General features: G+C 39.6%; 1 protein-coding gene across 1 annotated transcript in view; it reads right to left on the bottom strand.

Annotated features, from left to right (window-relative positions):
* Positions 1-6,352, bottom strand: part of Tktl1 (transketolase like 1) — a 31,352-nt gene extending 25,000 nt beyond the window's left edge. The window contains exons 1-2 of the mRNA XM_021153444.2: positions 6,219-6,352; positions 1,850-1,964 (exon numbers count right to left, since the gene is read on the bottom strand). Of these exons, the coding sequence (XP_021009103.1) occupies positions 1,850-1,964; positions 6,219-6,352 (249 nt within the window). The remainder of the gene's footprint in view (positions 1-1,849; positions 1,965-6,218) is intronic.
* Between the last annotated feature and the right edge of the window lie 7,559 nt (positions 6,353-13,911).

The raw sequence follows: 13,911 nt of genomic DNA on the forward strand, positions 1-13,911 counted from the left end.
CTTACTCTCATCTCTAGCTCTCCTTCTCCCCCTCCCTTCCCTCCTCTCTCCACGTGGTCATGGCCGGTCTCCCTCTTTTTACCTTCTCTCTGCCTTTCTACAATAAATCTCTAAAAAGAAGAACAAAAATAAATAAATTAAAAAGAGAGAGAGAGAGAGAGAGAGAGAGAGAGAGAGAGAGAGAGCTGGCTGTGTATGAGCCACAGAGGAGAGCAAGCCAGTAAAGCAGTTTGAGTTTCTGCTTTGACTTTTCTAAATGATAGACTGTGACACGGAAGTTTAAGCCAAATAAACATTTTTTTCTCAAGTTGTTTTTGGTCAGAGTGTTTCATTAGCAACAGAAAAACAACTAGCATAACAAGATCTGGTTCCCAGATGTCTTTCATTCTTAGATTGCAGACCTACAACACCTCTTTCTCCTAGCTGTGAAGCTGAAGGCAAATAAGCCTCAGGACTTCATCTTTTGGCATGGAGTCAGAGTCTCCACTCAAGAGTAGGAGACTATTGGAGAGATTGAGATTATGCATTGGGTACATGCAAGAAGCCTGATATGGCACAAGGTCCCTGAAAAGGTTTCTTTTCCATTTTTTTAAGATTTATTTATTTTTATATCTAAGTACACTGTAGCTATCTTCAGACACACCAGAAGAGGGTGTCAGATCTCTTTACGGATGGTTGTGAGCCACCATGTGGTTGCTGGAATTTGAACTCAGGACCTTCAGAAGAGCAGTCAGTGCTATTAACCACTGAGCCATCTCTCCAGCCCCCCTGAAAAGGTTCCTTATCCCACATTTTTAAAAATAGGCTATTTTTGTAGTTCAGCATGGCCTGGGACTATGTAATTTAGGCTGGCCTCAAACTTGGTAATTTTCCTGTCTCAACTGCCTAAGTGTATAGATTACAGGTATGTGTCATCACACCCAGCTAGGGTTCTTTTCTTTTTCTTATTAACTATTATGCATTGAGGGGCACAAGTTGGGAGTAGCAAAGGCTAGAATAAAGGTATGTACACCAAAGGGAAGAATTTGCTCCCAAGCAATGCTCATCTTTCTCCAAGCATAAGCATGTTTCAAGACGTTGTTCACACAAAGATTTTTAGGCTACTTCCCAGGCCTCCTTATCTAGAAAAAAATAAAATAAAGTTGGCAAAATTAAAAGCCCTTCAGTTTTGGGTTGACTTCTTCCAAGTCATCCTCAGTTTTCTGCAGGTTCAACGAGGCACTGAAGTCACCTGCATCTCAAAGCAGAACAGAGGATGGAAGAAGTATGATTGAAGTGCCAATGGGGGCTTCAATACTAGATGGAGTGAGGTAGAAAACTACCAAAACAAAAAAGAAAGAAAAGATGGCCAGCTGCCACATTCCATCTTTCCTGGCACACATGTCATACAGTTCTAAGTGGGCTGTGAGCCTCACTAGAACAACTTCGTATTGTAACAAAAAACAAACAAACAAAAAAACCAACCCCCCAAAAAACCCCAAAACCCAAAAACACAAAACAAAACAAACAAAAAAGCAAATGACCCATTTCAAGCTTATTGATCCATGTTGACTTTAAAGAGTATTTTAAGAAGCAAGCTTCAAGCCAGGTACACACCATAATCCCAAAACTCAGAACTTGAAGGTAGGAAGATAAAGCGTTCATGGTCAGCTTGTGTTACATGGTGAGCTAAAGTTTAGCTTAGTCTATACAAGACCTTGTCTTCTCTTGAAAAAAGAAAAAAAGAAAAAAAAAACAACCCAACCCAAACAAACAAAACCAAAAAACAAAGTACCACTCCCCAAACAAACAAACAAACAACCCCAACCAAACAAAAAAACAAGAAGCAGCAGTATTCCCATCGCCATACCTTTGAAAGGATGCACCGGTCATTGTCTGGGTTTTCAGGGTCTTCCTGTTTATATCTCATTGTATAAAAGAACAGCACAGACATGATCTCAGCATTGCTGCATGGTATGAGATAGCTGAAAGGCAGATATGATGCAAGTCATTTCTCACAGTCAAATAGTTATCAATGGGCACTGTGTACTTTTATGTATAGCAGCAGTGCACCGTTGTCTTTCAACTAGAAGCAATAGTCATTTCCCCTAGCCTGACTGAATTCAGCCAAGAATTGGGGATGTTGGGCCATGACCCCCCCCCATGCTTGAGGCATTAAGGGCCATTTGAGAGGTTACCAATGTCTCAATCCCTCTTTCTCTCTGCACACAGTGACACACTCTGAACCTAGCACTCTTCTATCAGAGGGGCACCATGTACTTGAGCTTATATGCTTGAACATTCTTTCACTCACATGTTACCATTTGTAGAACTTCCACATGCTTCATTCTATCAGAACCACCACATAGATTCCATTCTACTACTTCAAACGAATTTCTCATTTTAAAGGTTTCTATAATTTATGTATTTGGGTGTTTTGTCTAAAAATACATTTGTACACCAGAAGAGGGCATTGGGTCCCATGGGACTACAGTTATAGATGGCTGTGAGCCAGCATGTGGGTGCTGAGAATTGAATTCAGGACCTCTGAAAGAGCAGGCACTGCTTTTAACTGCTGAGCCATTCCTCCAGCCCTAAAATGAATTTCTTATAGGGGAGAGAAAACAGGACAGGAGATAAAACCTACTCCCTGAAAATATTTCCCAGCTATTCATTTGACAGGGCATTAATATTCAAAAGATAAGGAACTCAAAAATTTAACAACAAATTAAAGTGGGCAAACAGTTTAAACAGATTTTTCAAAGAAAGAAGAAAGATGGCCAACAACTATATAAACATATTTAGTATCATTAGTTATCAAAAATGTAAATCTAAACTACAATAAGACATGGTGGCCAATACCCATAATCCCAGCATTCAAGAGGCTAAAGCTGGAAGCTATGTTAGAAGTAACATGTGGATGCCTGGGCTGGAGAGATGGCTCAGTGGTTAAAAGCACCAACTGTTCTTCTGAAGGTCCTGAGTTCAAATCCCAGCAACCACATGGTGGCTCACAATCATCTGTAAGAGATCTGACGTCTTCTTCTGGTGCATCTGAAGACAGCTACAAAACAAGCAAAACAAAAAACAAAAAACATGTGGGTGACCAAGTTTGATCCCCAGCATCGAAAAATCAAACAAACAACTATAATGAAATATCATCTCACCCTACCAAAAAAAAAAAAAAACTATTATAAAAGACAAAGATGTGTTTGCCTTGTAAAATCAAGGACCCCAGTTCAGTCACCAGAACTCAAGCTCTACAAAACAAAACAAAAACAAAGGGAAGAAACTTCTATACTATTTAATCTATTTTAGGATAATGTAGGTTTGTAATAAGCATCTCTTTTTAAATGACTGCCCCAGAGCTAACTCTGTAGATCGGGCTAGCCTCCAATTCAAAGATTAAAGGCATATGCCACCGTGCCTGTCTAATATTTGCCTCCTTAAACCCATTTCTCTGTATTTGATAAAATTAAAAGACACAAATAAATGTATTTGCTTCATTAAAAGAAAAAAGAAAAAAGCTTGGCTGAACAGTTGGTGTACGTCTTTAATCCCAGCACTTAGGAGGCAGAGGCAAGCAGATTTCTGAGTTTGAGGACAGCCTGGTCTACAGAGTGAGTTTCAGGACAGCCAGAGCTACACAAAAAATCCTGTCTCAAGAAAAAAAAAAAAGCCTAGTGTGATGTCATGTAACTGTAACCTCAGTAGGGGATGGTAGTCATGGTGGTAGGCCTGAGATAACATTAAAACCCATAAAACAAAAATGTAAAACAAAAAAATCTTGTGTCTTAACTATATTGACCTCTTAATGTCATAGTCCAGGTTTCAGGACAAATTATTTTTGTAGTGTTGGGGATGGAACTTATAGCTTTGCACATGCTAGGCAAATAGTTTAATACTGAGATGCATTCCTAACCCCAGGGCATGATGAGAAAAAAACATGCAAAGTACTTTGTGTGTCTACAAGGGCATGAAATTAGACACTAACAGAAAAACAGAAAACATTCAACAGAGTTCTGGAAATTAAATAATGAACTCTTATACAAACCAAAGGAAAATATATTACAAAGAAAATTAGAAATAGATGCATGAAAATAAAAGCAAACCCCAAATCTTATGCAGCAAAGCAGTGCAAAGAAAAATGTATAGCTAAAACTCATTTTAAATGATTTCCTTCTTCCCTTTGTTTTTTTTTGTTTGTTTGTTTTTTGGTTTTTTTTTTTTTTTCAAGACAGAGTTTCTCTGTGTAGTCTTGGCTGTCCTAGAACTTACTCTGTAGACAAGTCTGGTTTCAAACTCACAGAGATCTGCCTGCCTATGCCTACCAAGTTCTGGGAGTAAAGGCATACACCACCACTGTCTGTTTTTTTTTTTTTTTGGTAACAATTTCTAGTTAACAACCTAATTTACTACTTAAGGAACTACAAAAGAACTAAACCAAAAGCCTTTAAGAAAAGGAAAGAATAGTAAAGATCACAGCAGAAATAAAAAATGGTGTGGCAAATGGGGGAGAAAATCTATGAAACTAAACTTATTTTTTGTGCAATGCTGGTGATTTAAGACCAGGGCATTGTAAGACCCCTGAAGCTGGGCCTCCGCTCAAGTCCTGGGATGAGCTGGCCAGCACCGCAATGACTCGGGAGAAAACCACACCTGATGCAAACCTGCAAGAGGTTTTATTATCAGGGCAGGGGAGTTCGACCCCTAGTGGTAACAGTAGGGGGCTTTTAAAGGAAAAGTGAGGAATTGGGAGGAGAGTTGGCTACAGCTCCTTTCTGGCAAGGGGGCGGGGGGGGGGGGAATGAGCTGTAGCTCCTCTCCAGTGTCTATCTCTGTGTCTTTGTAGGTCTTCCTACTATTGCATCTCTGGCTGTAAGGCACAGAAACAAAAAGGCTTTTTGCTGGCTATAGAGAACAAAGAACTTCTTTCTGGCTGTATTTTTAGAGATCAGGGAAAACAAGCTTGGGGAACGTCCCGGGGCTTTACCTTCCAGGGAGAAACGCTCTAAGTCTGGGGTCTCACAGCATGTTAGGCAAGTGGTTTGCTCTGAACTACAATCCACAGGATCCTAAGTTGGTTCTTGTGAAAGATTAGCAAAGCTTTAGCTAGAACAAAAAAAGCAAAACTATGAAAAGACTAAAATAACTCAGAAAATGAAAATGGGGCTATTCTGTCATTCCTACAGAAATGAACACGAATTTTTACAATAACATGAACAACTGTATCCTGAAAAAAAAACTTTGTTAATCAAAGTAACTGAAAAAATTCCTAGAAAGAGAAAACTTAACAAGACCTGTTCAGTATTAGTAAGCCTGAATAGACATACAAGTACTAGTTTATTGAAAAACTGTGAAGACGTGTGTAGTGGGGTGTGCCTTTAATCCCAGCACTCAGAAGACAGAGGCAGAAGAATCTTTGTGAGTTACAGGTCAGCTTGGTCTACACTTTGAATTCCAAGATATATATATATATCTATCATATATATATATATATATATATATATATATATATCCCCCAAAAGAAAAAAGAAAAAAGAAAGAAAAGAAAAACTGTGGAAAAAAAAAAACTGTGGACAAGCAGTGTTATAGGCCTTAATCCCAAATATTGTGGAGGCAGGATAATTCCAGGGCTGGTTTAGACCACATAGACAAAACAACCTGTTCTTTATCAATATCAGTGCAAAATTACCTTTAACAAATATCAGCAAACCCACTAGCCAATATTTTTTACGAGCCATCCACTATTTTTTGAAAGTATATTTCTTGTGTGCTGCTGCCTCTCACATTTTCTCTTTCCTGCCCTACCTCTTGGAGCACTGCCCCTCTGGTGTGCTCTCGACAGAGCTGAATTTATTTTCCTGAGTAATGGCCACACAGTCATGACCAACCCCAATTCCAATGAAATTGCTTATACACAAAACACCATTTCTAGGTAAAATGCCAAACTAGAGCTAGCTTGATAAATACCAGGGAACACTGCTCACTCACCCGACTGGGTTCTAGATTTTTCCTTACTAAGGTGGTCTTATAGGCTTCCAGAACTTTGGTCACAATGTAGTCAGGGGTATACCCCTGCCACCAGGGCTGAAGAGGACTGAACCTCATGGGCATCTAGAAGCAGTAGGTGGCACCCACAAGGCAGAAAATGGAGGATAACAGCAGGTTCCCTTCACTCACTGCTTCAGAAAGAACAACCAAAGAACAGCATGGTAAGGCCTTCCCAGGCCTTTTACCTAGTGGTCCAGGTATTTGTGGTCCTGATGGAACGGATTCGCAGGCGGTTGGCCATGTCCCGCAACACCTGCAATGTCTTCTCATCAGGTCCAGCGTTGTGGGCCATCCCACTGCTTTCCTCAGCTTCCGACATCCTTCCTTTACGTTGTGCCACAGCACTAAACGGCTGCCTCAGCTGTGCCGCTCAATTAAAAGGCCCTGGCATGCCCCGCCCAGTCATGCCCGGCCCTGTCACCGACTGATCCCTCCGCGCTTGCACATGCGCACACGCTTGCTTATGGAGGCTTATGCCTCAACTCTGCTTGTCCATGCCTCCACCACAAGTCTGTGACCCAGTCACAAGTTTATCTCGGTTATATGTGTGTCTCATCAAACATCCTTCCACAATGAATTTATTCCTTTGTTGTTCTGCATGTAGTCTTCCACTGCACTCTGCACATGTAGTCTTCCGTTGTTGCACGTGTATCACTCCTCTGCATGTATCCTTCCGCTTTTTACAGTTGAGTATGCTTTTCGTTACAAGTTTACACCTCCGCCAGACGACTGTATGCTGCTTCTGTGTGGCCATTTCAAGAGAATTTTGAACATTTGTCACTTGCATTTTCAGCACTATAAAGACTAATTTTATATCTTTATATTTTTCTTTGTGTTATCAGTTCCTCAAAGGGACTACCTCCATGTTCAGGTACAGTTTTCCTTGGGGGCGAAAAAAAGTTCCGTAATTAGAGTGTAGTCATGACTGAAGATGTAGAGAATGTAGTGAGCATTGTGAAACTTAAAATAGTTGTAATAGTCACATTGATATACACATTTATCACCATATTAAAAAGTACATCCTGGAATTCCAAAGGTTTTAGATGGTTATACCTCACATAAGGCAGTCCAGTCTCTAGTCAGATTTCTCAGCTGGTGAGGTGAGCTGGCCATCTTGAGACTTTAAGATGTTTCTGAGCTATTTTCCTTTCTAGAACTTTTTGTCCTACAAACCCAGAGTGACTGTTTAGTCCAAAGCTGACCTGTAAGTTGACTGTGGAGTCTGACTTGGGTGAGTTTTCATTATGATAGAATATTTTTTTAAAAACTCTTGGGCTATGTCTCTCCATAAACATGACCTGGTTCATCTCAAAGACTTGGTATATAACTTTTCACACTGGCATGGCACCCAGTGGTGTGCCAGGTTCAGTAATGTGGTAGTTCAAGTAAAGTATCTTGACTCAAAAGTTATAAGTTCCTGTGTAAGACCTCCAAAATTGTCACCTGAGTGCCACTGGACTTTGCTGTTCTTGCTAGGTTAAAAGTTTCCTGCATTTAAATGTTCAGTATGCCAAAAAAAAAAAAAAATCATCTGCCTGATTTAGCATGGTAAAGAATCTGAATTGATTTTACTTACAGAGTAAGTGAGTATTCCTTTCCTTCATTCTCATAACTACTGGATGTTATTAACACTTTTAAATTTAATTTAATTTTAATTTAGCAATCTGATGGATAAGTATTTAATTAATGCTTTGATTTACAAATTGCTAATCACTTTATTTTTTAGTTTTTAAAAAAATATTTATTTTTTATGTGTATGAATGTTTTGCCTGCACGCATGTTTGTGTACCATGGACATGCCTAGTCCCAGAAGATGTCAGAAGAGGGCTTTGGATCCCTTGGAACAAGAATTATACATGACTATGAACCACCATCTGGGTGCTGGGAATATAACCAAGGTCCTCTGTAAAAGCAACAAGTACTCTTTTTTTGTTTTTTTTGTTTTTGTTTTTGTTTTTTGAGACAGGGTTTCTCTGTGTAGCCCTGGCTGTCCTGGAACTCACTCTGTAGACCAGGCTGGCCTCAAGCTCAGAAATCCGCCTGCCTCTGCCTCCCAAGTGCTGGGATTAACGGCGTGCACCACTACGCCCGGTACAAGTACTCTTAACTATTAAGCAATCTCTTCAGTCCCTTGCCCAATTTAAAAAAAGTATTGTTTGTTGTTTATTTAAAGTTCACCTTATCTGAAGTATTTGATACTATCTTTTGATGTTTTATTTAGTGATGCTGTTCTTAGATTATTAATTTATATAATTTCCTTAAATATGATGCTGGTTAGTCATTTACTATAAATATTTTGCTTTTATGCCCTTAATCTTTATCTGTTTTTAGTTTTTTTAAACACACCATTCTCTTTTAAAAATGTTTATTTATTTTATGTATTTGAATACACTGTAGCTGTCTTTAGACACTTCAGAAGAGGGCATCGGATCTCATTACAGATGGTTGTGAGCCACCATGTGGTTGCTGGGAATTGAACTCAGGACCTCTGGAAGAACAGATGGTGCTTTTTGGAGTTTTTTTGGTTGTTTTTTTGTTTGTTTGTTTTGTTTTTTTCAAGACAGGGTTTCTCTGTGCAGTCCTGGCTGTCCTGGAACTCACTCTGTAGACCAGGCTGGCCTCGAACTCAGAAATCTGCCTGCCTCTGCCTCCCAAGTGCTGGGGTTAAAAAGGCATACACCACCACGACCAGCCAGATGGTGCTCTTAACCACTGAGCCATTTCTCCAGCTCCTATTTTTAGTTTTTAATGGTAAGCTAGATTGTTTTGTTTTATTTTAAAGATTTGTTTATTTATTATATGTAAGTACACTGTAGCTGTCTTCAGACACACCAGAAGAGGAAGTCAGATCTCGTTAGGGATGGTTGTGAGCCACCATGTGGTTACTGGGATTTGAACTCAGGAACTGCAGAAGAGCAGTCAGGTGCTCTTACCCACTGAGCCATCTCTCCAGCCCCCATTTTGTTTTGTTTTGTTTTGTTTTTCGAGACAGGGTTTCTCTGTGTAGCCCTGGCTGTCCTGGAACTCACTGTGTAGACCAGGCTGGCCTCAAGCTCAGAAATCTGTCTGCCTCTGCCTCCTAAGTGCTGGGATTAAAGGCATGCACCACCACTGCCCCGCTGATACTTTATTTTTTAAGAAAAAATTAAACAAAACCTAAAATTTAACTTTAATTTTCCTTCTGTACAGAAGGTTACAAGAGTTTTTAAGGTAATAAAATATGTAAATCATTTTAATGGCATTTAGGCCTGAGCGTTGTTTAGAAAGGTCTTTTCTATTCAAAGATTGTAAAAATGTTTATTATATACTTTTAATTTTTCTTGAATTAACTATTTAATTATTTTGTTTTATTTTATGTATATGAGTGTTTTGCCTGCATGTATGTGTGTGCTTTACATGCATGCCTGGTCCATGAAGAGGTCAGAAGTAGGTGTCAGATCCCCAGGAAGTAGAGTTACAGATGGTTGTGAATCACCACGTGGATACTGAGAACTGAACCCAGGTCCTCTATAAGAGCAACAAATGCTTTTAATTGCTAAGCTTGCTTCGAGCCCTTTTAACATTTAATAGTTGTACTTTTAACATTTAATAGTTGTGCTTCTTATGTTTAGTTCCTTATTCTGTCTAGAGTCTAATACTATACATAAAGTAAAGTAGCACTCTATTTTTTTGAGTAGCCTAAGACTCTAATTTAGTATTTTCCCTCAAAATTTCATAGATACTTTGCATTTTCTTTTTTAAACTTTGAAGTCAGTTAGTTTAAGACTCACAAGATATTCTCACTTGGATTTTTTTGTTCATTTGGTTGGCTTTTTTTTTTTTTAAATCGAGATAGGGTTTCACTGTGTAGTTCAGGCTGACTTTGAATTTTTGATGCTATCTCCCAAGTGATGGAATTGCAAGTATATGCCACCATACATGGCCCTGTTTGATTTTTAACTGTCATTTTACATATATATATATATATACATACATATATTATAACTAGATATTTATAATATTAAGTAAAGTAATCTCCCTAAGTCATGGTATATAGCTATTAATAATCTCATCTTATTAACATCTTACTTTATATTTTCTTTTTTTGTGGTGATGGAGATCAAATCTTGGTCCTCATAAATCCCAGGTAAGTCCTCTATTCTTGAGATACACTCCCAGCTCTTAAAAAAGCATTAGTGTTTTCTTTTAAACGTTCACCCTACTTTGTGCTTGCAGTTTTAGCTCTGGCATTTTCATCTCTCCCCCACACCATAATTTTCTGGCAAAAGTTTCTATTTTGATCTAGCATCATTTGTCTTTACCCTAGCTATCTGAACATATTTATTTTCATTCTTTTCCAATTACCAATAAATTCCAGTAACTAGAAAAAAAAGCATTAGTGTGTATGCATGTGTGTGTGTAGGTCAGAGGACAACTTTGTGGAGTTTGATCTCTTCCACCTTTTTGTGGGTTTTGTGGATTGAACTCAGATCGATAGGCTTGCATGACAGGCACCTTTACCCACTAAGTCATCTTGCTGGCTCTTCTTGTAGATTTCTTTGTTTTGTTTTGTTGGTTTTCTTTTGGCTTTTTAAAAAATGACATGGTATCAGCAGCCTAGGCTGGCCTGGAACCATGTCTGAGCTTTCCAAGTGCTAGGATTACATATAGGTATGCCACTAGGCCATGTTTTCTTGTTTAAATTTTATAAATATAAATATAAATTATTATATTATTATTATTATTAATGCATATGGAATGTGTTTGTGTGTGTGCGCATGTATGTGTGTGCATGCATGCACAAATACAAAAGTATATAATTCCATGGTGCATATGTGGGTATTAAGAGGACAACTTTTAGTAGTTAGTTCTTTCATTCCACTATAGGTTCTGAGGATACAAGTCAAGTCATCAGTATTTGAAGCAAGAGCTTTTTTACACAAAGGCTTCTCTGTTAACCCTTATCCTGATTTTGTTTTGTTTTTACTTTCCTTCCTAAATATTTATTTTATGTGCATTGTTGTTTAGCTTGCAAGTATGTCTGTATGGGGGTGTCAGATCCCCTGGAGTTATAGACAGACATAAGCTGCTAGGTGGGTATTAGGAATTGAACCCAGATCCTCTGGAGGAGCAGCCAGTGCTCTTATTCACTGAGCCATCTCTTTCTTTGCTTTTTAAGTAACAAATGCAGGGGCAGTTTATTAAGAGATAATATAATCCCAAGGGAGAGGAAGTAGGCCAGAGCAAAGAAAAGTTAATTCCTTTTTAAAATTTTGCTTTGTGTTTTGTTATTTTGTTTGTTTACATTTAGGTTGACCTTTTCTTCTGTTGATTTGAGACAGGGTCTATGTGGCCCAGGTGGGCCTCAAGTTGACTAAGGCCAAGAAGCTTGCTCTTCCAGTTTTTCCCTTTTTTGGAGGTGCTGAAGTTAAAGGCCTGTGCACCTCCATCACCTCATTTTAAGCAGTGCTATGGAATCTTACCCAGGGCCTTTGGTGTGTTAGATGAGTCGTCTGAGCACCATCCTTAGCATTTTTTTTTTTTTTTAGTAATTTGTGCGTGTCGGGGGTGGGAGGGCTGTGAGTGTTCAAGAGTTAATACACAGAGTCAAATCATAACTTTGTGGGAATAAGTTATTTTCTTTTACCATGTAGGTTCTAGGAGTGGAGCTCAGGTTATCTGGCTTGGTGGCAAGCATTGTTATCCTAGGAGCCATCTTCTGGAGATCTTGTAGTTTTGGATCTGTAGGACTGGCTCCTTCATACGCTCTAGCAGTTCATCAATGGAGTAGATTGTTGGTATGGCCAACTCAAAGCCCTGGATCTGGGCCTGGATAGTAACTGAGATGGTCAACTGGCAAGCACTCCTGTAACCATGCCACTGGGGTGGGCTTTCCAGCACTGTCCTGGCTAGCTCACCCAATGCCACAATGGGCAAGGGGCACCAACCCTCCTGCTCTCATTCCCTCAGAGCTGGCTCATCTGTGCCCATGCCATTAGAGCCAGCTGTACTATGATACCCAGATGAGGTTCCTGCAGCAAGCAAGGGGCTGGACCAGCTTTCCCACTCTCTAACTCTCAGAGCTGACTCACCCTCATCCATCCCCGCCCGCCCTCTGCAACCAAGACCAACTCTACTTTGCTGTTCAGGTGAGAGCAACTTTATTTATTTTTTTAATTAAAGGAAGATATAATTTAACATAAAAATGTTATCAATAGCCAGGCTCCAACCGTTCACTGTCTGCTCTCCAGAATCAAACATTTTCCACTTTTTTTTTGTTTTTGTTTTTGTGTTTTGAGACAGGGTTTCTCTGTGTAGCCCTGGCTGTCCTGGAACTCACTCTGTAGACCAGGCTGGCCTCGAACTCAGAAATTCGCATGCCTCTGTCTCCCGAGTTCTTGGATTAAAGGCATGCACCACCACTGCCCAGTCATTTTTCACATTTTTGCTGTTTTGTTTGGCATTTGCCTCCAGTTATCTAAATGATTTGGTTATGTAATCGTATTTATCTTTTTGCATTTTAGCAACTCTTAGATGATTTCTTATAGGGAAGGTGATGATGTAGCTCTTTTACCTGGCTCCTCTCTAGCCACCACATACTCCATATTTGGCCTTCCTTCTTGAACAGTGCACACTGATGATTTCAGGTGCATCATTTTTTTGGAGTTAACACTATCAAATTCTCAAATCTAAGGGAACACTAGTCACAAATGAATAATTAGTGTAATTTCTTTTCCTTCCTCATCTAACATTTTCTTTTCTCTGGAGTCAACATTTGTACTCCCTCGAGTTCAGCACTTCTACCAAGTGTCTATGTAAAAATCTACCTATATGTTCAAAGATGTCTAGCATTCTAGTCACTTGATTCCCAGTACCTCTTTTTTGTTGTTTTTTTTTGTTTTTTTTTTTTTTTGTTTTGTTTTTTTTTTGTTTTTTTTTTTGTTTTTGTTTTTGGAGACAGGGTTTCTCTGTATAACCCTGGCTGATCTGGAACTCATTTTGTAGACCAGGCTGGCTTCAAACTCAGAAATCCGCCTGTCTCTGCTTCCTGAGTGCTGGGATCAAAGGCGTGCACCACCAAGCCCGGCTCCCAGGACCTCTTAAAAAGAGCTTTGTGTTTGTGTATGTGTGCATTTACCCATGTTTGCATGTATTCAGGCCTGGAGTAGATGTCAGGATATCTTCCTCCATCTGTACCTTATATTTTTTATAACTTTTATTGAATATTTACTTTATTTTATGTATATTTGTGCTTTGCCTACATGTGTGCATATGCATCATATGCATGCCTAGTACAGGAAGGTTGAAGAAGACATCAGATCCCCTCGAAATAGTTACAGATATTTGTAAGCCACCACATGTGTGCTAGGAACCAAACTGTGGTCTTCTGAAAGAGCAACAAGTACTCTTAACCATTGACCAATCCCTAGTACTAGCGCCTCCAGCTAGTCCTTCTTTCCTTCCTTCCTTCCTTCCTTCCTTCCTTCCTTCCTTCCTTCCTTCCTTCCTTCCTTCCTTCCTTCCTTCCTTCCTTCCCTCCTCTTCTTCCTCCTCCTCCACCTTCACTGAACCTGGAGCTCTCCAATTAAGGATGGCTGGCTAGTAAGCCACTGGGATCTTCCTGTCCAGCACTGGGGATCCAGCATCAGGCCCTCAATTTACCCACTGAGCCATTTCCTCATCCCCAAAGGAACCTTCTCTCTCTCTCTCTCTCTCTCTCTCTCTCTCTCTCTCTCTCTCTCTCTCTCTCTCTCTCTCTCTCTCTCTCTCCCTCTCTCTCCCTCTCTCTCTCTCTCTCCGTCTCCCCCCGGCCTGTTGTTCAGTCATGAGCACAGGCTCTTCTTTTTATCAACTGGAAAATAAAAAATGATTTTTTTCTTCTCTCTTTCCACCTTCCTC

The sequence above is a fragment of the Mus caroli genome, unplaced genomic scaffold (assembly GCF_978045245.1).
Source record: "Mus caroli unplaced genomic scaffold, Mus_caroli_1 scaffold_5, whole genome shotgun sequence".
NCBI lineage: Eukaryota > Metazoa > Chordata > Mammalia > Rodentia > Muridae > Mus > Mus caroli.